Here is a 27031-nt window from a genome sequence, read left to right as displayed (position 1 = left end):
CTCTTTCTTCCTGTGTGTGTGTTATCAGCAACCACAGCACAAGGACTCAGGGGACACAGGGAGTTACATGCAACCCATAGAGTGAACTTTACTTGCACTTGACAGCAAAACTAAATCCTCAGGTTCCTTTATGGTGTTATTATCATGCAGCACAAACACTTTGAGTATCAATATTCAATATCATAACATGTACCTCGACCACAACGTATTCACATACCTACTGTGTGTAAAGTACAATTGTCACAGGAATAGTACAACCTGTTGTATGTCATTATGAGCTGTTCCACTGAACTGCTCATTCAGCAGACTCCTCACTTGATCAGTAACATTGGACAATCTGTGGATAATAAATGGAGTATAAAGAGCTTGCATGGTTAACAGAAAGAAGAAAGTGCTACTGTGAGTACAAAGCAACAGCAGGTACACAAAGTATTGCACTTTGCAGACATAACTTATGTGTGGCAATGATCTGCGGCTCATTCCAGATGCCATTGATTATTTTCATTATGGCTTCCATGCAGAGGAGGTTTGACAATCGTGCGCCTAAACATGACTTTTGTGTGTGTTGAATCAGATTTTAATATACATGTGTAATTTGTCTTTCTTGACGTGTTGCACCCCTCTTAGACTTAGTACTCTGTATTGTTAGGTCTAGTTTTAGTACTATTGCAACCGCTCTATAATTAACGTCTGTAAATGATTTATGAACTGTTGATTCAGCATGTTAGTCACACAGTTTTTGGTTGTCGGACCTCCTCTGGTTAGGTATGGGTTAACCTACATGTAGGTATGAGGGTTAGGGTTAGGGTTATAGGAAACCGGCTAGTTCTCATTTAACCACAAGTGACTGGTATAAAAGGAGGCGAACATGCAAAAGCAAAGTATTCCAGAGCATTATACAATTCAACCTCCTTCAAAGCTGAAGACCAAGACTCAACAGAATGAAGATTGCTATTGCCTGCCTACTGTGTGCCCTTGTGTGCACAGCAATTGCCTACCCTGCTGAAAAGCAGACACTTGAAGAAGAGATTGCCCAAGCAGAATTATTTAATCGGCTTCGCAGTGCATTTAAAAATGTACGGACCAAAATTGGTGGGAAATTTGGTGCTCTCAAGAACCGGCTGTGTGGCATTACCCCTGCTCCACCTGAGTCAAAACCATCTCTTGAGCTAGCCTTTGCTATGGATGAAGATGATGATGAAGATGCACAAATCGAGGCTTTTGCCGAGGCTATGTTGCAGAGTCTACAAGATCAAGCAGAGATGGAAGGTTGGCTTGATAACTTGAAGGACTGGGGAGCAAACGCTATGCCTTATATAACAAAATCTCTGCCGTATGTCAAGACAGGTCTCAGCCTCATAGGAAAAAAGAGATGAAAAACTGATAGCAAACTGCCTATAGCTACATGTAGGATGGTACAATTGTGTTCAGTTGTGTTCACAAATAATTGAGTGAATGATTTATTGTGATAAATTCAGTAGATCCATGGCTCTATGTGGGTTAGAGGAGCCAAGGTGCTGGTCATATCTTCGCTTTTGCAATAAAAGAGCATGCACGACATGGAGGTACTCTTGGTGCACTGTAGATTGCGCTAGACTCGCTAGCCAGCCCTTCCTCGGGGTAAGAGAGCCTATCTGAGAGTTGTGACGTGGAATTTTAATGAGTTGCATGACATCATGTATAACATCATCATGTGGTTTGTACTTCACCAATATCTGACGTGCGTAGGTTGCAGATGGCTACACAAATAAGCTCCCCTTGCTTAGTTTGTGGCAGAGAAATCAAGAAACCATGAGAACTGGTGGTAGAAGGCTACTGTCAAGCCCTTTCCATCCTCACATACTCCAATGTAAGACAAGTGGTGCAAATCATCTACATACTAAAGTCACTGGAGGATTTGTCTCAATCGCAACTTGATTGATAAGCTCTGCTTAGTCGCTTAATCTTGCACTAGCACAGTCTTGCTCATCCCTTTATTTTTTTATTATCATGCATTCTACCACAAAGAAACTGGGCGTAAATGTCACATGACATTGATACTGCACTCTGATTGGTGATTACCAGATTCAGGTAACGGCACAACTCTCAGATAGGCAGTCCACCAGTCCCTTACCCCCGAGGAAGGGCTGGCTGGCGAGTCAAGGATTGCGCATGGTCAATAGAGATCGAGAGTGTCATTGTAAACAGCATGATCGTAATATTAAAAAACCCTAATTATATATTTCAATTGCCTTATTCGCCAAATGATTACAAGTATACAGGTTATACCATATAGCGGGTTATTTTTGAGGCACTAAATTTCCGCGGATTGCTCAAATTAAACATTTCACGGATTAGGTTCAAATGACCACACCCCTACAGTAGAGAGGTTTTTCAACCAATAATAAAGGCACTGAATTTTCGAGGTTTGAGGTCAATCCTCGAAAACCTCGAAAATTTAGTGGGTCGAAAATAACCAGTACTTCTTGATCTACCAGTGGGTACCACTATATAAACAGCTACACAAAATGCACGGTTGAGCGACTTAATTATAATTATTGAGGGCTGAGGAGTTTGTTCTTATCAGACAATCAATCAGTAAACACCACAACGATGTGGTGACAGGTGTTAAAAATTAATGAGCTCCTAAGCTCAAGTCCACCTCACGTCAGGTTAGTGTACCCCATTATAACCTCACACATTGCCTGCGCATCAGCATTGGTGATTGCATTATGTTGTATGTATGAATGGTAGAATATTTTGTTGGTAAAAACCTTTAATTTGCAAATGAGCCCTTTGCGATCTAACTATAGTACATGTAGACTCTCGCTATTCCGGCTCTCTGAAATATGGCCACTTCCGATATACCGGCCGTTTGGTTTGGCACGGATTGCTAGCTAGATGTTTGTTTACTGCACAAAACTCACCCTGAAATGCGGCCACTCGCTATTTTGAATACTCCCCAAACTAGGTTTTCAATGTAATTTTATACGTTTATTACGGTTTTGGGTGTGGTTTGGCAGATAAATATTTGATTACACTTAAATAGAGAGTAGAATGATTCATCATTCATTATCTTTCATTATCCTCAAGACAGAACCGCAACATTAGTCATTAGATTCGACGTAAGGTCGTTTTTTAGCCGCGGCTATTTTCTGAAATACAGCCACCTCGTTCTTCCGGCCAAGATGCATATGGTCCCAAGGGTGACCGGATTAACGAGAGTATTGCGTTCTGGCAAAGATAATGTGTCATTAGTTTGCCAGTATACCAGTTTAGTTTTCAATTTTATTTTGTAAAGTGATCAACGCTTGCGAAGTTTGGCTCGTAAAACATTCTAGTAATATAATTATGCACACAGCAAAACTAAGGGCATAGAAATCATCAAGGGTACATTGTATATTGTACAGACATGTGTATGTCAGTTTCACGTTGGCTAGGGCATGCAGGAAGCTTGATAACATGTGAAGAACTGACTAGTTCCTTTCTGCTGAACCCACATGTCCTATTTGGCAACAGGCAATTTCTCAATTTCAGTTAATGAGTGGAAAAGACGAACATACAATTTGGAATGTTGATCTCAATCCAAAACTATCTTCATCACTGTACATACTTGTACTCTATATCTCTAGAGGATCGACTCAAATGAAATGCAGCTACATTGTATGTACTAAAGCAGAATCCAGGTAGAGGACTGGACAACTTCTCCAACACTCCTGAGCTTTATTAACCTAGTAGTCGACGCTTATCCCCTACATGCAAACATACATTCAAGTTAGCCCAGACTCACTAGCACATTCTCTGGAGTGGCTCTAGTGACTCCGCTGGAGCAACGCAGAGGGCCAGTGACCACACACACCGTCCAGACTGGCTGCCATCTGGGGTGAAATCATTATATAATTATGGTTTATTATCATGCAGCAAACACTTTGAGTTCAACATTTCAGATCATAACATGTACATGTACCTCAACCACACCGTTATTTACATACCTACTGTGTGTACCGTACAATTATGACAGCTAGGAATAGTATTACCTGTTGTATTATGCGCTGTTCTACTGAACTGCTCATACGTACAGCAGACTCCTCACTTGATCAGTAACATCGGATAACCTGTGGATAATAAATGGAGTTTTAAGAGCTTTGAAGAAGAAAATGCTACTAGATTACAAAGCAGCAGCAGGTACATGAGGTATTGCAGTTTGCTGACATGGACATCTAACTTATGTACATGCATGTATGGTAATGATCTGCCGCTCATTCACACTATGATTGCAAGATGCCAATGATTATTTTCATTATGGCCTCTTGCTGGGGAATTGGAGATGTGGGTTAGGTTGAGGCCACACAGAGGAGGTCTGACAATCGTGCGCCTAGCATAACATTTTGTGTGTTAAATTTGCTTTCTTTTAGATACACGTATATATACGTGTTGCACCGCTCTTAGACTTATAGTTCCCTTGTAATACTATTGCAACCTCTATAGGCAATAATCTGTAAGAATTTTATGAATTGTTGATTCAGCAAAAATTCATGTTAGTCAAACAGTTGTTGGTTGTCGGACCTCCTCTGGTAAGGTTTGTTGAGTTAACCTACATGTAGGTATGAGGGTTAGGGTTAGGGTTAGGAAACATGTTAGCAGCCATAGCTCTCATCTGACCACAAAGTGCAACAGAATGTTAACTTGCCCCTCTGCCCTATATCACAACTGGTATAAAAGGAGGTGAGCAGAGCATTCCAGAGCATTATACAATTCAATCTCCTCAAAGCTGAAGACCAAGACTCAACAGAATGAAGATAGCTATTGCCTGCCTACTGTGTGCCCTTGTGTGCACAGCAATTGCCTATCCTGCTGAGAAGCAGACACTTGAAGAAGAGGTTGCCCAAGCAGAATTATTTAATCGGCTTCGCAGTGCATTTAAAAATGTACGGACCAAAATTGGTGGGAAATTCGGTGCTCTCAAGAACCGGCTGTGTGGCATTACCCCTGCTCCACCTGAGTCAAAACTATCTCTTGAGCTAGCCTTTGCTATGGATGAAGATGATGATGAAGATGCACAAATTGAGGCTTTTGCCGAGGCTATGTTGCAGAGTCTGCAAGATCAAGCGGAAGTGGAAGGTTGGCTTGATAACTTGAAGGACTGGGGAGCAAATGCTATGCCTTATATAACAAAATCTCTGCCGTATGTCAAGACAGGTCTAAGCCTCATAGGAAAAAAGAAATGAAAAACTAACTGATAGCAAACTGCCTATAGCTACATGTACATGTAGGATGGTGTTGTGTTCACAAATATCATTGAGTTTGAATGAAGTGATTAGATTTATGTGATCAGTTCATGGCTCTATGTGGGTTAGAAGAGGTGCTGGTCATAATAATATTTATTATCTGCAATAAAAGAGCATGCACGACATGGAGGCACTCTTGGTGCACTGTGGATTGCAGGGTCAAGAGAGATTGAGAGTGTCATTGTACTTAGCTGGCATAGGTGCTGCGTATGCATTGTACCTTATAAAGTCTGTCAGTGTGTATATGTTTCACTGTACCTCATGCACTAAAAGCGAGAAAGATACAGGTTGACAGGTTGTGTTACAAGCACATGCAAGTGACCTGCCCCTGAAATGTTTGATGGCCTCACCTAAACGTGTATGTGGGGATTTTTAACGGGGCACAAAAATCTTCTTTAACCAGGGTTTGATTCGCCATGTTTTTCAGCACTTTTAAGGTTCAGCAACCCCCGAGACATCATTTGGCAGGTAGCTAAGCTAGAATGTACGCTACAGTTTGGTTCCAACCTCCACCATGTGTTGATATAGGTGTCGTCCTGCAGTTGAGGCCGCCAGGATCTCCTGTACGTTCGGCCATTTATGTGAAAAAGGGGAGGAGTTTGTCTAGGGTATAGGGTATTGGGTTACCAATGCTGATAAAATTGAGGTGAGTGCAGAAATCTGCACGTGAATTGGGCGAGGTAGCAGAGATTGACATTTTAGCGAGAATCATTCGGCAGGTAAACGCACTAGTAGCAATGAAGTTATTTACAGCTAGCTATGTATATATGGCAACCTAAGGTCCTCTACACACCACATACATCCTGCACAGGCTCACCATGTAAAGAACAACTTGATCTCAAGTGAATGTGCAATGGATCACGTCGATATTGGGGAAAAAAGCAATTCTTTTATTCTGAGCATTTGTAGAAGTGCTGCCTCATTGGAGGTTGGTGAGTGGCCAAACAAACAAGGCCGCTGCATTTGCCCTTTTCAAGGGTGACCAATATTTTTGAACATTTCTTTTGCTTCTTCTAGGCTAGGCCAAGGGGGTGTTTCTGTTGATGTGATTGTTATAATCTATTAAGATTAAACGCTGAACACCCTCTTAGAAACCAAGATACAGGTAGATTCGCAAGCCAATACATTTGTGCAAAAGTGACGGCTTGCTATATAATTGCTAGTCTAAAGATACAGTACAGCCAGGCCGGCTATACAACACTGAACCAGACAAAAGACAATATTAAATCACAGGTAGATCTAGATCTATCAGCCTTCAACCATATACCCAACCTAGCTTCAACAAGCCACTGTCTATATAAATTATACCTAATTTGAGGCTTTGTTTTCGGCCACAGAGTCTAGTCTAGTCCCCATGGCCCACTGACTGCACTGCAACCGGCACCAGCACTGCACTGCACTGCACTAGATATATAGAGCTGCAGCGCTCCCCTCCCCCCACCTGCAATTTTTTTTTATCCTGGGCGTGGTCTCCAGAAAAAGAATCATGCCTTCAAATGTGGAGATAAAAGCAAGGCTGCCAGGTAAACTGAGAGCTCTTACAATTGTCAAAGAACTCAGTGGAGCAGAAGGTAGGTATATCATATGAACATATAAATTATGAATTGTCCTAGAATCTAGATTGAAATAATTATAGCGCCTTTTTTGCGCCATAATCCAAGGGTAATCTGGGGGCCAGACCTTTTCTCAGGGGGAGGGGGAAGAGAAGAAAAAGGTCTGGAGACTCTTTGAGCATTTCCGTGTGCTCTTGAATGTCAATTACCGTAGTTGATGTAATTACAGCGCCACAAAAAATAGTTATTTTGCGAGACTATGTACATAAAACAAATAATATGGTGGTTTAATTAGACTGCATGGCGCTGTAATTACATCAACTACGGTAGTTAGAGACTTGTGACATTGGAGGTTTAAAGAAGGAGTAGATGTAGCAATACCCTTGGCTCTATCCAAATTACACATTTCATTGAAAAATCACATGATATTAGGATGTGCATTTCATTGGCTCTGGCCACATTCTGCTAGAGCACACGGAAATGCTGAAAGAGTCTCCATACCTCATCCTGGCTCTACTTGATTTTGCCCCCGAGATATTAGGTGTGGCCTTCTAGCTCTTCGTACTAACTTGTCCATGTCTAAGCAGTGAGCCTCACCCTTTCTCGAGCCTTAGGGTTAATAAGCCCCACAAGTGTCAAGCTTCTTTTTAGCTGTGTAGATCTAGTATAAAGTCAGTGCGCCTTCAAGGCAAGGGAGTTTATGAGGAATGCGGAGTTCCACCCAGTTGGTATGATACAGACCCCAAGTGGGGTATATAGCGTACATACTTTTCTCCATTCTATTTAAAAAAAATCAATTGTTTTGTGGTGCCTTTATTATACAATTTCAGACGCTCAAAATAATTGCAGGTGCATTGTTGGAGCAAGCTGACACTTTTTACCATGTTCCACATGGCCGATTAAAGGTAAATACAGGAAGGGTTGAACCTTGCTATCATAAACGTCTGACTAAAAGTGCCACAAGAATATGATACATGCCTATAGTAATGACATTGCCCCATCCCATCCTGGTATTAAATGTACATGTATATGCATGCATGTATACATGCAGATTGGCTGGTGTAGATGATGCGTAGAGTGTAGCAACTTAGTTTGTCCATTTGATTTTCAGTATGTAAGAACACATGTATCACTATTAACTTGAAACTTGTGCAACTCGATGTGCAATATGATATTCTATAGCTGCGTGTTGTTGGAAAATCTACTTCTGGTGAGCTCATCTCTTATATTCGACCAGATGTGGCGGGGCCTAAGCTAAGCACGTTTACCACATCCAGAGTTGAGGTACACTCTTAACTTTGTAATGGTACCTGTTTTACACAAATAATCATGCAGAATGCCACTGCATTGAATTTGGTACTTTCTGAATCTCTGGGAATTCTTGGTGAGCCTAAAATAGTTTATGTGTGAGGAGACTTGTACCAATTATAATATTAATAGGAGAAGTAAAGAAGAAGAGAATGCTGTTTATAGTTGGCCAGACAAGAGTTCACATCGACTCTGTTGATGACCTCGGTATAATAATTATTTAAGCATCAATTTCGTTATCATAATAAATTATAAGTCAGCTTTGCTGTACAATATCACATCTAATACAAGTTGGAGCTTATCAGAATCGACATGCACATTCTTTTTTTTTTATTTGCAGGTGACTTCTTAGAGCTTGAGGTAATGATGTGTGAAGGCCAATCTATAGCAGAAGGGCAAAGCATAGCAACAGATATGATGAAAAAACTTGGAGTTGACGAAAAAGACTTGATAACAGGAGCTTACATGGATTTGTTGTGTAAAAAATAAAAATATCTAAAGACATTTTGTCCACTTCCACAATTGCTACATGCTACATTCCTTAATTTTTTCTGTATGAAGGCTGGCCAGCCTGCAGTCTAATGAACTCTAAAAGTAGGCCATAAAGGCCAACACGCTTTTTTGTAAGCAGCAGTACAACAACAGTTTGCGCTTTTTTTACATAGAATCGCGTTCAGTCCGAGTGGCGTTAGTGTTTTTTTGTTGTAGCTTAGAGTACCAAATAATTATGTTGGATTGCACAGGCGTTGTCAAGGTTACAAAGGTGTAATAAAAATCATATACTGTCCCCTCCGTGTTATATTATTTTGTCGCGTAGTCTCAAGGCATGAAATAAAGGCTCATTCCTGTGCTGTCTTCTTTTCCTGAACTTTCTTTCTTGAAGTCCAATCCAAATCCAAATTGCCTGCTCACAAAAACAATGGGGATCTTTCCACCTATAGGCTATAGCGTGCATTCGCATCACCAATCGACATTTTATATAATGGTTGCATGTGCATTGTATATGGATTGGTATATAGGGCTTTCAGTTAGGTTTTTAGAAAAGATTAATCTACCAATTTTTTGGCAGATTTGCTTTTATACCACTAGGCCTTAGGCCTTGACTAATCATGCTTTTTTGCCTATTATTCCAGTTTGGTGTACATGTATATACCCGTTTAAAGACATCACTCTCATTCTATTGTACTTGTAGCATTACAGAAAGTGAAATATAGTGCTGAGTTTTGCAAAAGAGAAAATACTCCTCTTCCATGCCTGCCTAGTGGCTAGTGCTTACAGTACAGTAATAGATGTCTAGCTAATTTTACAAGTGAAATTAGGTCTTAGAAGTCTCTCAAAAATTATGCTAGCATTATTTGCCAAGCCCTGGCCCTCTATTACCCTCCTGCGGCTATGCCCCGAGGCATAACAATTTTTTTAAAGTTGCCAGGTATTTTTCTTGACCAGATCATAGACCAGATATAGATCAGGCTAGGCTGCGCTGATATCATTATGGCAGATGGAGATCAATCATCAGGCACAGCTAAAGTAAGCAATTATGTCTCTCCCCATAGCCTATGGCATAGTGATCCGGGAACAGTATAGAAGTGTTACTTGCCCTTGTGGAACCTCTTGAAGGGCGTGGCTGTGCTCTATGTCTAGTATAGTATGGTCACAGGAGTAGCCTCATTGAAACAATACTGGTGGAGTTGTCCATATGAAATACTAAATACTGCGGTTTGATTGCATGGAGCCAGCAGCAGCACAAAACGGATCAGGTGGCTTATACGGCACCGGATGTGGAAACGCCCTAATTTTTGTTATTTTCCCTAAGCTAAACCGAACCCCTCCCCCTTCCAAATTACATCCGGTGCCGTATATGCCACCTGGTCTCACAAAATAGCGTATGGTAGCCACACCCATCTAGTCAAGGACAACACTCACCTGTCTCGCATACATAGATCTAGATCTACGTACATCCGTAAGATATATGCGATCAGAACTTGATTTACATGATATTATAGCCTCGTTTCTGCCAAACATTATTATTGTGACGCTAGGTTGAAAAGAGGGCCTGGAATCTATGGGTATGCGCTATAGTCTCTCACAGGCCGATATATACCATACCTAATTAAAGCGTCACTTATTGTGCTTTGTGGGGAAATGTATATCTGATGCATATTTTGGAGAGGTCCTTCAACCAGGCAACAATAGTGGGGTAAGTGTAATAAGTCATTGGGTCAATACCCAATTATTGTTTCGGATTTTGAATCGGTATATTATAGGGTAAGGCCATGCATGCACATATTGCATCTTAGAATATCATAATGTACGGGAATCGGCTGTTTTGTTGGATCTGACAATAGTTTCTACATCTGTGCAATTTTACCAATGCGCAGTTGCTGTTTTGATGACCATGTGGTTGTATTATTACTAACTGCGTGGCTAGGGATTAATTTTACCTCAATCTGCAGGCTAGTGTGCTTGAGGGTGAAGTTAAAAGCAAAAATGGAAGGACGTACGTGATATACGCATTGATTAACGTATTAAGTTAATATCTACAAATGTACTGTATCCCCAATGTACGTACGGACGCTATCATCGGTTGTATTTAACTTGGCGTTAGCATTAAAACACGAATTCAAACAGTTGACTGTTTTCTGTCACAAGCAAGTCGTATTGATATAATTGTTTTGACAACCCAGAACTGGGGTGATATATGACAGGCGTATGCTCAAACATTTCAATGAGTTGAACCCCAATCATCCTGAGACTCCTGAGCGGATTGAGCATACTTGGAATGATTTGGAGTCTCTGGGGTTACTCCAGCAATGCACACAACTGGAAGCAAGGGAGGCTACCAAAGAAGAGATATTGTTGGTCCACCAGTAAGCCTTCTCATTGCATGTTGACCACGAATAATAATTTCTGAGCTTTAGGTTAATTCACAGATTATAATACGCAGCACTAGTTACTAGTCGATCTGGTGTGTATGATATACAATAATTAGAATATTATTCTTTACACACAACTGCTCCGTAAGAGGTTCTGTCTTAGACCAAATAGCGTCGATAGTGAAATGCATCATTGCATGTTATTTTGTAGTGAGGAGCACTACCAACTTCTGTCTACTTGTGAGAATCTGAGTAAAGAAGACCTGTTGGCACTCAGTGGCGCTTACAGCTCTGTCTACCTCAACAATGTAAGTGCATGGTATGTTGAATTCTTATGTTGTAAGTTCCCTCCCTTGTCTTGGGTCTCGGGTGCAGTTTTCATTTGAAGTTGCTAAGTTGGCTGCTGGATGTGTGTTGGAGTTGACTCAGCAAGTTGTAGCTGGAAATGTAAGTCTTGCACTTACGACTACAGGTTACATGCATGCATCCACATGTAGTGTTTCATTTGAGCAAAGTCCGCTCCCCCCGGCAATTGTTGCAATAAAATAAAATATTATACTAAGCCATAATCAAATCAGAACCAAGAGACGTCAGTATAACTTGCAAACACTAACTACAGTACATGTATGCTACAAATCTAGATGATATTCTTCCACTCTTTTCTTGTAAGCCATGCTTGAGACTGTTGTGTTTGGAACTCTAAAAATTGTGTCGTGGGCTCATGTCACATTATCACATGGGCATATTCTGCTACAGCAAACTCCCATTTCATAATTCAGATAAAATTAGCTCAAAGTGTCTAAGCATGTTATGGGCGGCATGCCCTTAGAAGTAAATTCATACGTGCAACAGAACATGCATGCATGGATATGATATCTGGCTGGCCCCTCAAATTTTCTACTTTTGCTCAACCTTCACCTACTCTTGCAACATTTCTTGGCTAGGACTAGAATTACATGTTAGTGACTAGAGCGCCATTATCACTGTACTCACCTATACATCATTTTCAGGTGGACAATGGCTTTGCTCTTGTTAGGTAAGTTTTTGTTTCATACAATACCTTTACGTCCACTTTAAGTTAATACTTTAGGTTAATCGATTTTTAACCATTATATGTTTCCCTCTATAGACCTCCTGGTCATCATGCTGAGTTTGTCTGTGCTATGGGGTTCTCACTCTTCAACAATGTCGCCATGGCAGCAAAATACGCTGTGGAAAAACTTGGTCTAAAGCGGTGGGTCACAGTCTGATCTCGTCACCCACCCACACGCATCAACACTCTCTCTAATGCTTGCTATCATACTGACCACGCTGAAACTATAAGTGCATCATAGCAGTTTTATTACACAGCTCAGATCATACACTGTACCTATATAAGTATATACTCTCCACATGCAGTGTTCTGATAGTGGACTGGGATGTGCATCATGGCAATGGGACTCAGAATATGTGTTATGATGACAAAAGGTGCGGAAATATTGTACCAAAATCGATATTGAAGTCACAGTTACTTAATTATTGTGATCAGTACCATAATGTACGTAGTGTTGACTATAATTATTTTAGTCTGGATCGGGCTGTGGGACACTGCTACAAACTCATACATGTAGATCCCTCATGCCCGTTTCTACCTATTATGTAGATGATTAATATTGCCACTGTAATATTAAATATCCATTTTTGCTTTCACCCTATAGAATATTGTATGCTTCCCTCCATCGCTATGACTACGGCTATTTTTACCCGTGTCGTAAAGAAGCAGGCCCCACGTACACTGGGGGTGACAATGCCCCTGGCTCCAATGTCAACGTAGCATGGAATGGGGACATGATGGGTGACTCAGAGTACCTGGCTGCATTCCATCATATTATCATGCCCATCGCTTGTGAGGTACATGTGCATGACTTGATGATTTAGCCTAACTTCTTATGTGGCAGTATCAAGGGCGTATAAAGAGAAGAGGGCATATGCAACTACAATAAATGGACGGGGTTGTATGTCTAAAAATAGAATTGCATGTGCACTTTATACTATATAATTATAGACAAGCCTTGTATTCCTAGTGGCCGGGCGGTTGGCTAAGTATAGCATATCCTGAATATAGTATGTCAATGACGCATACACAGTATTATGTTGTGAGTTGCATGCCCTCTTCTCCCTTGGCAGTATTATTCAGTGGAACCCCTATTTTAAAGACTCAAGACTCCTTAATTAACCAATTAAGACACTCCGGCATATTCACTAACATAGAAATTAGGAACTTGAATGAACTGAAATTTTCCTCGTCCGTTTTAAATTAGTTTATTTGTCTCTGTTCGTCTGTTTTTCAGTTTGGCCCAGAGCTGGTACTGGTATCGTGTGGGTTTGACGCAGCGGAGGGGGACCCTCTTGGAGGTTACTCTGTCACCCCAGCTGGTTATGCTCACATGACCCACTTGCTAATGTCACTAGCTCAGGGGAAACTGGTGAGTGCTCACAATAGTAGCAAAATTTTATTACATTCCTCGATCGTTAGATTAAGTGTGAATTGTAGAGTTGTCACATATATGACTGTGTCTTCTGTCTAGGAGTCTATACTACAATGGAGTATTACTTAATTATACGTACAAATTATGATATCAGCTGATGAACACAGAAGAGGGTTGACAAACAATACTATTATAATTATACCCGTAAAGTGACTACAGTGTTTAAAACTCACCTAGCCAAGATTTAATCTGTGTGCCGAGGATGGACTTAACGTGGTACACGAGGCGCAGCCGAGTGCAGTACGTAACCAAAAATCCATCCGTGCGCCTCGTACATTACGTAACCAAGAGGCCCATCCGAGTGCACCAGCATTAAAACACGCAATTTTGGCTAGGTGTGTTCTAAAGGATTTAGTGCTGTCACGTGAGCTCTAGCCTCGTGTACATGCAACTGGACCTGTTAACCAGTTTTCTATCTGGCTACAGTTGTCCAATTTGCTTGTATTAAGTTGAGTATTGATATAAGTGTGGTTATTTAAAGCATGGTCAGGTGACTACTTTTAGATATATAAGCTGATTGGTGGAGATCATGTGATTAGCACCAACTATACTACCGATATAATTATTAGACAGACGTCTTGTGTAATAGAGCTCTGCTTGACTCAAGTTAGTATTCACAAACATGCACTGTACATACATGTAGGTATTTGCTCTTGAGGGTGGCTACAATCTCGCAAGTATCTCAAAGTCCACCAGTCAGATAATCTCTACCATCATGGGAAAATTCCCCCTGCCCCTCCCACCAAATGCATCGCCTTGTGAGAGTGCATTGCGTAGCATCCTGGAGACAGGAAGAGCCCACTCTGCCCACTGGAAAACCATGAGAATTTTCGGTATGTTCATGTGCATATGTATCTTTAGTTAATGCAAATATGCAAAATAATTCCATACATATATTTTAATGGAGCCAGCCTCATAGAATGTATGCATTGGCTTAGGCATAGTCTGATTAATAGTATCAGGGGGGATGGAGCGTTTTACTATATACGCGGATTCTGTATCGTCTAGCTATGTACAATACTTATGATATTAACGCGTTATTAGCCACACGTGTACAGAGCACTTAGCACATTACAAACAAGGAAATGTGGTTAAGACGATAGTGAATCCGCAATACTATGCATAGTAAGACGCTCCATCCCCTCATCTGCTCCTGGTAGTATAGAGCTGCTTAAAATTCACCAATCCATGAGCCCTCTTGTACTCGAGTCTGCACAATGCTGGAAGATGACATTGGTCCCCTTACAGATGAGCAAGTCTCTGATGAGTCCAGTCCACCTCCCTTAACTCCTCCGACTCATGATATAACCGAGGAGTTTGGAAGAGGAGGACCCCATGTGAGCACCCAATACTGCCACAAACTACCCAATCTTGCAGAATACATTTCGGTGCACGTGTATATGTAGTACAGTATTACCAAGGAGTCTCCGAATTAAAGCTACAACATTAAAAGGAGAAAAATACATGCAGCTGCGTAATTTCAATAGTTGATTCTTCCTTACAGCATACTATTGAAGCAGTAAAGAAAAAGTTGAAAGTGCAGGGAAGAGACGAATCATCTGAGCTAACAGATTTACCTGAGGCTGTGGAGGACAAGAATGAGACGGAATCACCTGTTGGAGCTTCTGTGACTGGGGCAAGCAAGGACACAATTACAAGGGATGAGATTTTTGGAGTAATGGAAGAATTTGGTCATGTGAGTTCAAGAACCCCCCCCCCCCAAATCTGTTAATTAATATGATCTGTTAATTAATATGTATCGCTAGTGTCATTGTACTACCATAGATATTTTGTACGTCCCTTACTTTTACACACACACACACACACACACAGACTGAGTTGTTCGCAGTGACCCCGCTCCCCTGGTGCAGGCATCTGTCTATCGGTGTGAGACCCCTCCCATCAGAGGGTATTGATGCTAGTGCGTGTTGTGAGAAGTGCTCGGTCAAGCAAGAACCCTGGGTCTGCCTCACCTGTTACCATGTGAGTGATTGTGATTTTGTGTGATGATGATGTCGTCTCAGCTGTACATACCTGGCTTTAAAATAATTATACTACAGTACAGTTGAGCCTCGATTATCCAAATACCTGGTGTTCCCACCTCATCCAGATGGCTGAAATATTCGGATACCAGAATGACTCTAAATGAGCCACGTCTATCAATAATTTGAGTAGCCTCTGCATGCATGCAAACCATGTCCAGAGCTCTTACGAATGTACTATAATTATAGTCCTGGACATAATGCATCAGTGGACAGAACAAGGTAGCAAGCTAGCTTTAAATCTTCATCCGGATAATCGAGAATTCGGGTTCGGACAATCGAGGCTCAACTGTATTATATCTTTAAACTAAAAAATAGTGTCAGTGACATTGTTTACTAGTTCCATATTATTTTGCTACTGGCGTCATTATTGCAAAATTAACAGCTTTACCTTGGTATCATAATAATTATACCTCGAGGCGTAACCATACGAGAGATACGGTAATTTAAAAGCTGACTGTGTGTGTTGTGTGTGTTCCAGCTGTAACTGCTCAACGGTTGCAATGCGACGAAAATTAACAGCTTCTATAAGCTTCTAGCCACATTCTCTTGGATTTTGATTCGTGGATTTGCTAACTAAAGCTTCTTTCTCAAGTTACGGCTAGTTTGACTCCAGAGGAGGTACGACATGCAGGATCAAATTAGGCTTGATTGAACATTTTAATTACATTCCATTCACGTGTAGGCCTAGGTGTATGCTGAGTCAGCTAATCAAGTTCTAATCATTATGCCTCAAAGCGTATCCGCACGAGGGACCAATAAAGCTGACTGTGTGTGTGTGTGTGTGTGTGTGTGTGTGTCTGTTCCAGCTGTAACTGCTCAATGGTTGCAATGCGACAAAAACAGCTTCTATAGGCTTCTAGCCATGTTCTACCTGAACTGACTGTAGACTGATTTTGGTCTTTACAGGTATACTGTGGACGTTACATCAATGAGCACATGGTCCAACATAATGAGCAATCAGGACACTGTGTTGCGTTGTCACTGGCTGATATCTCAGCATGGTGTTTCAAGTGTGACAGCTATATAGACAACCCGGTGCTCAATCCAGCCAAAAACTCTGCTCATCTCAGTAAATTTGGCACAACGAGACCTGGACCTTCAATGTGATGGCCATTGGATAATGACATTTAAATAATGTGGTCAAGTTTTTATGCGTGTGTGTGTGTTGTGTTGTGTGACTATAAACATTGTATGTTTTCTTTCAGTTTATAACAATTTCAATTTCAGTTTATGCAATGTACACCAACAAGATAAACTATAGTGATGTTTTGTGGTTTCCGTTAGTATATACACATAGTAAAATACGATACTCAAAGCAAAGACAGATTAAAAAATGCTATTCTTTGTGGCATTCTTCTCTCTTTTACTGTGCCGAGGCAGTTTAGCTCTGCAGCAGTGTCCTGTATGGGCTACAACAACCAATTGCTCTATGGACGAATGTGTTTGTAAGCCTGATTTCACTCGCAGTAACAAAAGGTTTTCTTGTGGTGAGTCGACAATTGGTATTGGGGTTTGTTTGTCTAGATTCAATGGTAGCAATGAAACTGCTGCAATTGGAAGTTGCACATATTCACTAGCTTCGTCATCACATCTTCAACTGAAAAATTTTTACGAATTTTCTTTTGCAAATGTGACAACCATTTCGTTGGCTGAGGTTGAGGAGTCACTATGTGGCTCACTAAACAGACAAGGGCTGCTTTGCAGTGAGTGCAAGCCAGGATATGGCCCAGCTGTTTATGCATTTGGATTTTCGTGTGCAGATTGTTCTGCAACCTTTTCAGGGTGGGGAGTGTATTTGTTTCTCCAGCTACTCCCCTTAACTGTGTTTTACATGGCTGTGCTGCTTTTCAATATAAAGGTATCATCTCCATCCTTCATGACATTTGTAATTTTTTGTAGCTCATATTCTGAAATGGAAAGAAGCATTCCACAGGTTAGGGCCATCATTGATACCTTTGCTTTTCCTGAATTCTATAAAGTAGTGCAAACACTGTTTGGATTTTGGAACTTAGATTTTTTCCGTCATTTAATACCACCCTTTTGTGCTGACAGCAGGTTGAACAATATTCAGGGATTGTGTTTGGAGTATATCTCAGCAGCCTATCCACTTCTCCTTGTTACTGTCACCTATGTTGCCATACAACTACATGGCAGAAACTTCAAACCAATTGTTATTTTTTGGAAACCGTTTCACAAATGCTGTGTTCGCATTAGGCGAAAAATTGATCCCAAGTCCTCTGTTATAAATACATTTGCAACATTTTTAGTACTCTCGATACACAAAACCATATATTTGTCGGTAATTCCTCTAGTTGATACTAGAATATCGACATTGAATCCAATTAGAGATTCAGATCTTCATTTTCCTGCCCTCTACTACAATCCTCAGTTATCAATGGATCGCCCATATGTAGCTACCCTTGTGACCATACTAATCATTACTTTTACTCTGTTAATGCTTATCCCAATGATTATCCTTTGCTTTTATCCAGTCAGGGCATTTCGACGCCTTTTGACCAGCTTGCGAGTTGATAGTACCTCACTCATGATATTTATTGAACTCTTTCAAGGTGATTTCAAGAATGGCACCAACAACACTCGTGATTATCGATCACTATCTGGGCTGTATCTTTTGGTGAAGATTCTAATAGCACTATGCTTTATCGATCACCTCACATATGTCAACAAATTAACTTTTGTACATCTCTTAGCACCAACCTTTTGCTGCTTGTATCAATTATTCAACCATACAGAAAGAATCGAGACAATTGCTTGGCAATTTTCAACTTATTTTTCTCGTTTTGTGTTACTGCAGGGTTCTTGTTAATGCTACCAGCTCTGGCTCATCTCAATAGGATTGAAATAGCCTTCCACGTGTTAACAGCAATGCTGCTGCTACCTCATGTTGTGATTTTTGCTTGTGCACTGTACAAACTTCAGAAAAATGTTAGCATGTTCCAGTCTTTAAAGACTCGTTGCATTTTAGGATGCAATAAAAGTCGGGCTTTGACGGAGTATCAGATTTTGATGGATTAATTTTTGTTAGACTATAATTCTTTGAAATCTACAGCGAGTCACAGAATCTAGATTAATATCTAAATTAGAATAACTAATGATTTTATGTGGATAATATGTACTTAAAATAGTAAAATTAGAATTATAGGTACGTGTTTAATAGCATCTTATAATTATAGAATGGCCTGTAGAACAATAACACTTCTTGCATGATCTTTTGTTGTAAAGAGGCCCTGCGTGTCTCTATCTATAGCTGTTTACTAATTCCTAGTGTGTGCATGTGTCTCTTAATTTGTGAAGTATCATTAATCCCCTCTCTCAAAGTCTATAATATAAATCAAAACTAAAAAACATTTGCAATGTGAACGTTGCTAGGATTGCCAGGAAAAGAAAAGCGCGAAGAAACAAGAAATTCGGCGAGTGCATAACTCCAATCCGTTACAACGTCATATTCACATGTACTGTTTCAATAAGTTATTAATAATTATTATTTTGTTTTGGCACTTTTCCTGGCCAATCCTTTCACATTGCAAGTAATAATTATAGTGATGTTAATTATGTACATTTTTTGCAGGCTATAGTTATGTGTTTATGACTCCCTTACAGTGTTGAGCAAACACGCAAGTGTTGGATGTGTGGATGGGAGTATTCCAAGTTATATTCATGACCAGCAGATAAAGACCAATGACTGTGTGTTTATCCAATCTATATTTCGATTTTAAAATTCCTTATCAACAGTAGGCCACTCGACTGTACATGTTCATGACGTAACGGATTGGAGTTATGCACTCGCCGAATTTCTTGTTTCTTCGCTTTTTCGCGCTTTTCTTTTCCTGGCAATCCTAGCAACGTTCACATTGCAAATGTTTTTTAGTTTTGATTCCCTTTCTTTTTTCATACAGTAGTACATTAATGATAAGATAAAATTAATGTGACGTTGATTAACTTGTCATCGTCCTGTAATCTTGTTGAAGATAATATATAAGTGGTTGTTGGTATATTATACTCCTCAATAGCCTCGATCCCAGGCCGCACTTCACTCAGGGAATTGAGGAGTTAGCCTCCTTCACCGGCCTTCTTTTTCAATAATGAAAGTGAAATACCTATGAGGAACATCAAGAAGCAAGAGAAGTTCAAGAAGAGAAGACAGGACTGGAAGAAACAGTATTCAGTATTTTATTCAGTCATTTATCTATGATAAAAATAATGGCAGCCATGTTTATACTGTAGATGTACTTCTAAGTGCAAAAGCATGAAGGCCTACGGTAGATCCAGTCAGTGCATGCATCTAGGATAAATAGCATACCTGAAGTGAGTGAATGGAGCTGAAGAAAGGAGGTTTTGTGTTTATCGATGTCACAGCCACGCCCACCTCATAAGTTGCCATGTGCGTTGCTGTGGCAGTCATTTAAAGATGGCGGAATTGCGTAGGTAAGAAAAGTGGAGCCTGAGAGGTCATCTGCCTCTTGGAAGCGGAACGCAATTCTGAGAAAAACGCCCATGGTCCGGGTTCTAGTCGACTAGAGGCTGCATCTAGAATCTTCTGAACATGTCTGTACAAGGAGGAAATGCTTTCCAAGAATGTTACTTACTTACTTACTTACTTACTTACTAACTTACTTAGTCAGTCAGACAAAACGCGGTGAAATATGCAATTTTTCAAATATCAATAGTAATGCATGAGAATATTCATTGACTATAATTTCACACATTTAGACAGATAAAAGGCTAACTAAGCTATCTGTCAACTCAGTTTCTTGCTGTGGCCCTTCCCTGCAGAAATAGAGCAGTCTAAACACGAGTCAAAATTTTTGCAATAATTGAAAACACACACAACTGCACTGTCAATCCTATGTACAACCTACTGGTTGTACTAACCTACTGGTTGTACTAACCTACTGGTTGTACTAATTAATTTGCAGATCTCTTTCCAATATTTGCTGGTTTGGAGCTACAGTTATATAGCGATCGCCTTGGGAAAACCAACAGTGGCTATAGCTAGTGGCAAATGCTATGAAATCTTTCGCCTGACCACAATAGACGGTTGTACTGTACTGCATGCAGAAACTGGCTGTATTATGAATAATTAGTGTGCCAACATTAATTTTAAATAATTATTAGCAATACTTTGATTTTGTAATGTGATAAACAGTGTGTATAATTATTATAATTATGTAAACAAAAACTGTGTGTGCATTAATTATATACATGTGAAAGTTGAATTAATCAACGAAGAGGATTTAAATGCACCAATAAACGAACTACCACAGTTTACTTAGTCTTTCGAACGTACCTCTGAAAAAAGTAATTTAGAAACAGAATCATATATGTTGTGTAAATGCCAAGTCCAAAATAAGCAAGGCGATGTTGAACTTCACAGTCGAACATTTCACTCTTCCGAAGGGACATTATATTCAAAAATGTCCCCACAAACATTTGCAGAATTTGCAGCACAGTTATGAGTTTTGCTATACTTGGCGGTAGCCGTAGTCCCATAGATCGAAAAGCATAGTAGGAATACATGATTGTGTGTATTAGGTAGTTCAATCCACCAAACCAATTGCCAATTTCATGAAGAATAGGATAAGCGTACCAGCAATAGACAAGCACAGTGACGTGATGATACCAGTGCAAAAAGTTGAGCTGGGATTTCCGTAAAACAATGAACAAAGTATCTCCAAGTTCAAGCACTTTTGAAATAATAAACAGGAACATCCATAGTCGTAATGGCTGTCTGGTGATGCCATCTATGTTGCAGTTTCCATACTCTAAACCATATGAGAGGAGATTTCTATATGGTAAATGGAAAGTACAGCAATTATAGCATGCAACGATGATTGTAATTTGTGACACAACCAGGAGTGCCACATGTCTCAGTAGTACGTGTAGTAACAGATAATTACAAATTAATAAATTACAGTGGAACCTCCAAATAAAGGACACCTTGGGAGCAGAGCTTTTGTCCTCTTTTGGAGGTTCATTCAAATTACTATTTATAGCCATATAATGTAGTGTCCTTAGAGAGGTTGTCCTCTAGTGGGAGGGTCTGTTATGGGAGGTTCCACTGTACATAATTATAATGCACGTACCGTATAGAGGGTAATTTTCGGGGGCAAAATATTCGTGGTTGGGCAATATTTATAAATTAGTTGGGCAATATTTAGTCACTTCGTGATAATATTTTTGTGTTTGCTTCTTACACTTACACTGCAGGTGAAGGTAGGTAAGGTCGCTTCATTTGTAGGTAAAATATTCGTGGTCCAATATTTTCCCACAAAAATTACCAGCTATACGGTATACATTATAATTAGCAGGTACATTTAGTGGGTGCATGGAAAAGCAGGAAACGGAAACATCTCAGCTGTCTAAAGTTAACGACCACTACAATTCTGTGTTTGTTTGCTTGAATCAATGATATGAATCAATGAACATGAAAGCAAAAGTTATGTGAATGCAGTGAACATGAAAGTAAGTGAATGAATGGTAAAAACACACTATAGAGGACAAGTCCAAATCCACTGTTAGATGGCTTACATGTGCAATGTTGAGCTGTTGCACTTTTATCTCACAGTCTCTGTTTTGCGGACTTGCTTCTCCAACATAATTATTACAATCTTGCCTAACGTCATCTTTTACAAATAGGAGCAACATACACACTGCATGTATTGAATTTCATAATTAAGTCCTCTGCATGACATTTGCAGTTGAGTTCTCAGATTCTGGAAAAGAACATGCCTCCTGCCTGCTTTTCCATGTACTCAACTTTCATGTTCAAACACGTTCACTTCATTCACTGACCATGCAGGGGCGAAGGAAGCAGCATGGGTGCTCGAGCACCCCTTCTTGTTCTCGAGCTACCATAAATACCTAGCAATAGCTGGATAGATAAGGCTTCCCCCTACATCTTCTTTATACACCTCTGCTCTACTTTCATGTTCATTTATTTATGTAAAAAACACAGAATGCATGGTAATTAGACAGCTGAGACACTCTTGTTTTCGTTTTCCGTTCACTCACATTTAGTACAAGCAGATAATCGCAGTTGAACATTTGGAACACTTGCATGCCTTTCCATAAACACACCCTTCTGAAATTACTACAGTGGAACCCCTCTATAACGGACACCTTTGCACGAGGAACAATGTTTTGGCCTTTATGCAAAGGTTGCCTTTGTTGAAAGATTGATTTGTACACGAACTGTTCATTTGGGACCTGGGTGCCTGGCCGTTATATAGCAATATAGCAACTGGCCTTTATTTGGAGGTGGTTGTTAACAAAGATTCCACGTACTGTAGAACGATTTATGTAACTCAACTATCTATGGTAGTATAACCGTAAGCCTACAGTATATAATAATTGGTAAATACATATGGTGAATACTCACCCTATGAGACCAGGAAGGCATGCCATAGCTCCAATGAACGAGAACACGGCCAATCCCACATTCCACATTGTCAGCATGCGGCGGAGATTATAAGGCTTTCTAGACTTCATCAATGATTTCACAGAGAATATAGAGACCAAGTAGAGAGCACCTATGGGAAATGAAAATATCCACCACGAATCCATCCATTCCTGTGAACGCTGAAATATAAGATACGGTGTTGAAGGAACAGAGTAACTGGTAATGCTTTAATATGGCTGCTTTGTATGTGATCAAGCTTATTAAACACTTACACGAAAATGAAAATTTTCTTCCACTCTAGCCAAGCTTGGCAAGATCACAGTGGCTAAAGACATACTCCAGTCTTCTCACATCCAGTAGTATAGTACGTAGGGTATAGTACGTAGTATAGTAGCGAGGTATAGTACAGTATAGTAGTGAATAATCACTGTCACAAAATAAATTATCATACGACGAGTGGAGAATACTATTATTCTATATTTGGGCACAGTCACAGATTATCTACTACAGTGTTCCGAAAATAGAATCTTTTTTGCAAAGTTGTCCCATGCAGAGGTCAGTGTTCCTATAGAGCTCAGTGTTCCTATAGATTGTTCCTTGATAATTGTGTGTGTCTCTCTCATTATCCAAAACTCCGTCAAAGTCTAAGCTTGCTCATCGCTAGCAAACCTCAACTGCTGTGTCTTGTATAAAATAAAGACATGCAAATGTTTTGTTTGTACTGCTGCAGAAGCTGGCTGCACTATATATATTAAGTCAGGTTACTGAGTAAGCAAGCTAATATAAAACGAAAAAAATAACAATTTTGGCAAAATAATGGCGCCCCCATGACAGTACTAGTCTACATATATAAATAACATTTTGCAATGCTGCAATTTTTATGACAAAAACAATATAGTGCGGATATAACATTATACTCACTAAAACTATAGCTACCACAGTTTACTTAGTCTTTCGAACGTACCTCTGAAAAAAGTAATTTAGAAACAAGATGATATACGTTGTGTAAATTCCAAGTCCAAAATAAGCTAGGCCATGTTGAACTTCACAATCGAACAATTCACTCTTCCGAAGGGACAATATATTCAAAAATATCCCCACAAACATTTGCATAATTTGCAGTACAGTTATGAGTTTTGCTATACTTGATGGTAGCCGTAGTCCCATAGATCGAAAAGCATAGTAGGAATACATAAGTGTGTGTATTAGGTAGTTCAATCCACCAAACCAATTGCCAAATTCATGGAGAGTAGGGTAAGAGTACCAGCAATAGACAAGCGCAGTGGTGTGATGATACCAGTGCAAAAAGTTGAGCTGGGATTTCCGTAAAACAATGAACAAAGTATCTCCAAGTTCAAGCACTTTTGAAATAATAAACAGGAACATCCATAGTCGTAATGGCTGCCTGGTGATGCCATCTATGTTGCAGTTTCCATACTCAAAACCATAGGAGAGGAGATTTCTATATAGTAAATGGAAAGTACAGTAATGCTATATAGCAGCCATGAATGAGTACCGGTATAGGTATATTTTATAATTGCGGAGGAATGGTGAATACTAACCCTATGAGACCAGGAAGGCATGCCACAGCTCCAATGAATGAGAACATGGCCAATCCCACATTCCACATCGTCAGTATGCGGCGGAGATTGTAAGGCTTTCTAGACTTCATCAATGATTGCACAGAGAATATAGAGACCAAGTAGAGAGCACCAATGGGAAATGTAATTATCCAACATGAATCCATCCATTCCTGGGAACGCTGAAAATAAAATAAGGAACAGTAAACAACAAATTAAATACATTGTAGCTGGAGTATTAGAGTAAATGAGTGAAGTTGGCATAACCCCATGTTCATGAAGGTAGCTACATGTATACATGTATACTAGGTCCTTGTACTGAATATTATGCATGGTTGCTCCACGTTGCATTATAATTATAAATCTATATTTTAGTACCAGGTGCTCCTGATAGTACACAGGTATGTGCATGGTTGTGCACTGCAAAATATAGTTATTATGTAAGTGAAAACCATGTACACATCATTTTTTACAGTGTGCACACAATACAGTATAGTAACTGATAATGCTTTAAATGGCGGCTTTATACATAAATTATGTGATCAAGCTTACACGAAAATGAAAGCTTTCTTCCACTTGAGCCAATCTGGGCATGAACACAGTGGCTAAAGACATGTTCGACTTCTCTGGAGGTTGTGAGGAGTCACTACTAAACAGACAAGGTAAATTATAGTCTATAGACTAAATCACTGATGGTCTAGTTCTGCTTAGACCAAATTCCTGCAGTCACAAAATATATAAATCATGTCATGCATGTGGCTACATGTGCTCATCTTGACACTTTGAGGGCCATGTGATGATTATCAGGCCACTGTTAATGACATTCATGTTTCTGATCACTAGCCATACCACATGTTACAGGTGCGGTTGGTTTAATTAACAGGAAACAGGAAGTGATGTCATGTTAATGAATAATGATACCCAGTACACCCCTTAACAAACTCATTAACTAAAACAGTGGTCTTACATAGGTATTGGCATGGTAGTGTTCACAGTCATGACTTGACAAGAGACTACCATAGCGGTAAAAATGCAATAAATTGGGTGGCTTCGATCACTCACGATCATGAACCACTAAAGAAGTATATGGAATGTGAGTGATGTAATGCCTAAGAGCAACGACTTTATAAATACAAATTGTTTATTGCATGGCACTGGAGTGACAGCATCCCTGAGGGCTACAACAACTTGAGAATTGCGCGTATACACATGCTCTATGGATGATGTGTTTGTAAGCCTGTTTTATTGCATGTGCATGGAGAGTCGACAATAAATTGGTATTGGGGTTTGTTTGTGTAAATTCAATGGTATTATAGCAATGAAACTGCTGCAACTGGAAGTTGCACATAATATTATTACCCTACCCTGTGCGTGTGTATGGACATAAAATGAGCTGTTAGACACTTTCATGGCTATTACTGATACCGTATAGCGGGTAATTTTCGTGGGGTAAAATATTTGTGGGCAGGCTGACCTCCACGAAATTTTATCGTAGGCGTGGCTTATCTGAACGTAGAAATACCGTGCAGCCATGAGACAAAATAAAATTTTTACTCATGAAAACTACCGTTTCTCGAGTTGAAGGAATTTTTTACCCCACGAAACTTACCCGCTATACAGTAGTTGAACTTGTAGACGATCTTTGAAGGCGACAAAAAACACTGTTTTTTAATCTATCTAATCGTGGCCTTTTTTTTTTTATTCACGATTATTCCCCATAATGGGTCTACAGTAAATACTCTGTTTGCGAAGCTCAATGCACAGGGTTCACTATAATAGATTTGTCAACTAAACTGACATTTCTTTTAAATGTGACAAACATTTTGTTGGCTGAGGTTGTGAGGAGTCACTATGTGATTTACAAAACAGACAGCTCCGTCAAGGGCTGCTTTGCAATGAGTGTAAGCCAGGGTATATGGCCCAGGTGTTTTGCATTAATCAAGTCCCGCTATGTTTTGGACTACTCCAAACTAGACTATGAAGGCATGGTAGACCATCTGCTCAACATTGACTACTCATCTTGCTTGTATTGCACTGACGTTGAGGTAATATGGTGTAACCTAAGCTTGTGCCAATTGTTCTGTAACGTTTTCAGGGTGGGGATTGTACCTGTTTCTCTAGCTATTACTCACGTTGACTGCATAACATTGTGTTTATATAACCGCATCCAGGATTTTGAGTCAAGGGGGGAAAATGTAGGGGGGCAAAGCCCCGTGGTGTATGCATGCACCAAAAGTGCACGCCAAACTGGGGGGTCCGTGGGTAAGCTCTCCCAGAAAAATTTTCATATTTGAGGGCTATTGATTTTGGTAAAGAAGCATTTCATAGATTAGGTGATACCTTTACTGTTTTCTAGTGCAAACACTGTTTCAATATTCAGGCATTGTGTTTGTAACAGCCGATCCACTTATACTTGTTATTATCACCGATGCGTTGCTACAATGTACATGTACATGG

General features: G+C 39.9%; 4 protein-coding genes and 1 long non-coding RNA gene across 5 annotated transcripts; 3 read left to right on the top strand and 2 right to left on the bottom strand.

Annotated features, from left to right (window-relative positions):
* Positions 1 to 22: 22 nt before the first annotated feature.
* LOC135344725 (uncharacterized) lies at positions 23 to 6701 on the bottom strand. The gene is made up of 4 exons (XR_010397511.1): positions 6576 to 6701; positions 4017 to 4094; positions 3770 to 3857; positions 23 to 337 (listed from the first exon to the last, which is right to left on the bottom strand). It is a non-coding gene; the product is annotated as an uncharacterized LOC135344725 (long non-coding RNA).
* LOC135344724 (uncharacterized) lies at positions 6699 to 8750 on the top strand. Its single transcript, XM_064541973.1, has 6 exons — positions 6699 to 6838; positions 7670 to 7725; positions 8003 to 8104; positions 8156 to 8204; positions 8261 to 8335; positions 8469 to 8750. The coding sequence occupies exons 1-6, from the start codon at positions 6754 to 6756 to the stop codon at positions 8615 to 8617; spliced, it is 516 nt and encodes a 171-aa protein (XP_064398043.1). The 5' UTR covers positions 6699 to 6753; the 3' UTR covers positions 8618 to 8750.
* A 749-nt stretch (positions 8751 to 9499) lies between these two features.
* Positions 9500 to 16803, top strand: LOC135344712 (histone deacetylase 6-like). The gene is made up of 15 exons (XM_064541951.1): positions 9500 to 9655; positions 10582 to 10625; positions 10813 to 10995; positions 11213 to 11309; positions 11377 to 11448; positions 12012 to 12037; positions 12131 to 12235; positions 12400 to 12468; positions 12699 to 12891; positions 13332 to 13466; positions 14173 to 14362; positions 14778 to 14866; positions 15034 to 15225; positions 15363 to 15512; positions 16481 to 16803. Exons 1-15 carry the CDS (start codon positions 9620 to 9622, stop codon positions 16679 to 16681), a joined length of 1782 nt encoding a protein of 593 aa, XP_064398021.1. The 5' UTR covers positions 9500 to 9619; the 3' UTR covers positions 16682 to 16803.
* Positions 16804 to 16907: 104 nt separating this feature from the next.
* LOC135344716 (uncharacterized) lies at positions 16908 to 18933 on the top strand. Its single transcript, XM_064541956.1, has one exon. The coding sequence runs from the start codon at positions 16908 to 16910 to the stop codon at positions 18399 to 18401; it is 1494 nt and encodes a 497-aa protein (XP_064398026.1). The 3' UTR covers positions 18402 to 18933.
* Positions 18934 to 20716: 1783 nt separating this feature from the next.
* On the bottom strand, positions 20717 to 23489 carry LOC135344721 (very long chain fatty acid elongase 6-like). The gene is made up of 3 exons (XM_064541971.1): positions 23267 to 23489; positions 22974 to 23173; positions 20717 to 21380 (listed from the first exon to the last, which is right to left on the bottom strand). The coding sequence occupies exons 1-3, from the start codon at positions 23327 to 23329 to the stop codon at positions 20861 to 20863; spliced, it is 783 nt and encodes a 260-aa protein (XP_064398041.1). The 5' UTR covers positions 23330 to 23489; the 3' UTR covers positions 20717 to 20860.
* Between the last annotated feature and the right edge of the window lie 3542 nt (positions 23490 to 27031).

This window comes from Halichondria panicea, chromosome 12 (genome assembly GCF_963675165.1).
Source record: "Halichondria panicea chromosome 12, odHalPani1.1, whole genome shotgun sequence".
NCBI classification, from domain to species: Eukaryota; Metazoa; Porifera; class Demospongiae; order Suberitida; family Halichondriidae; genus Halichondria; species Halichondria panicea.
The sequence above is the reverse complement of the archived record's forward strand: the minus strand, read 5'-3'. Positions and strand labels throughout refer to the sequence as shown.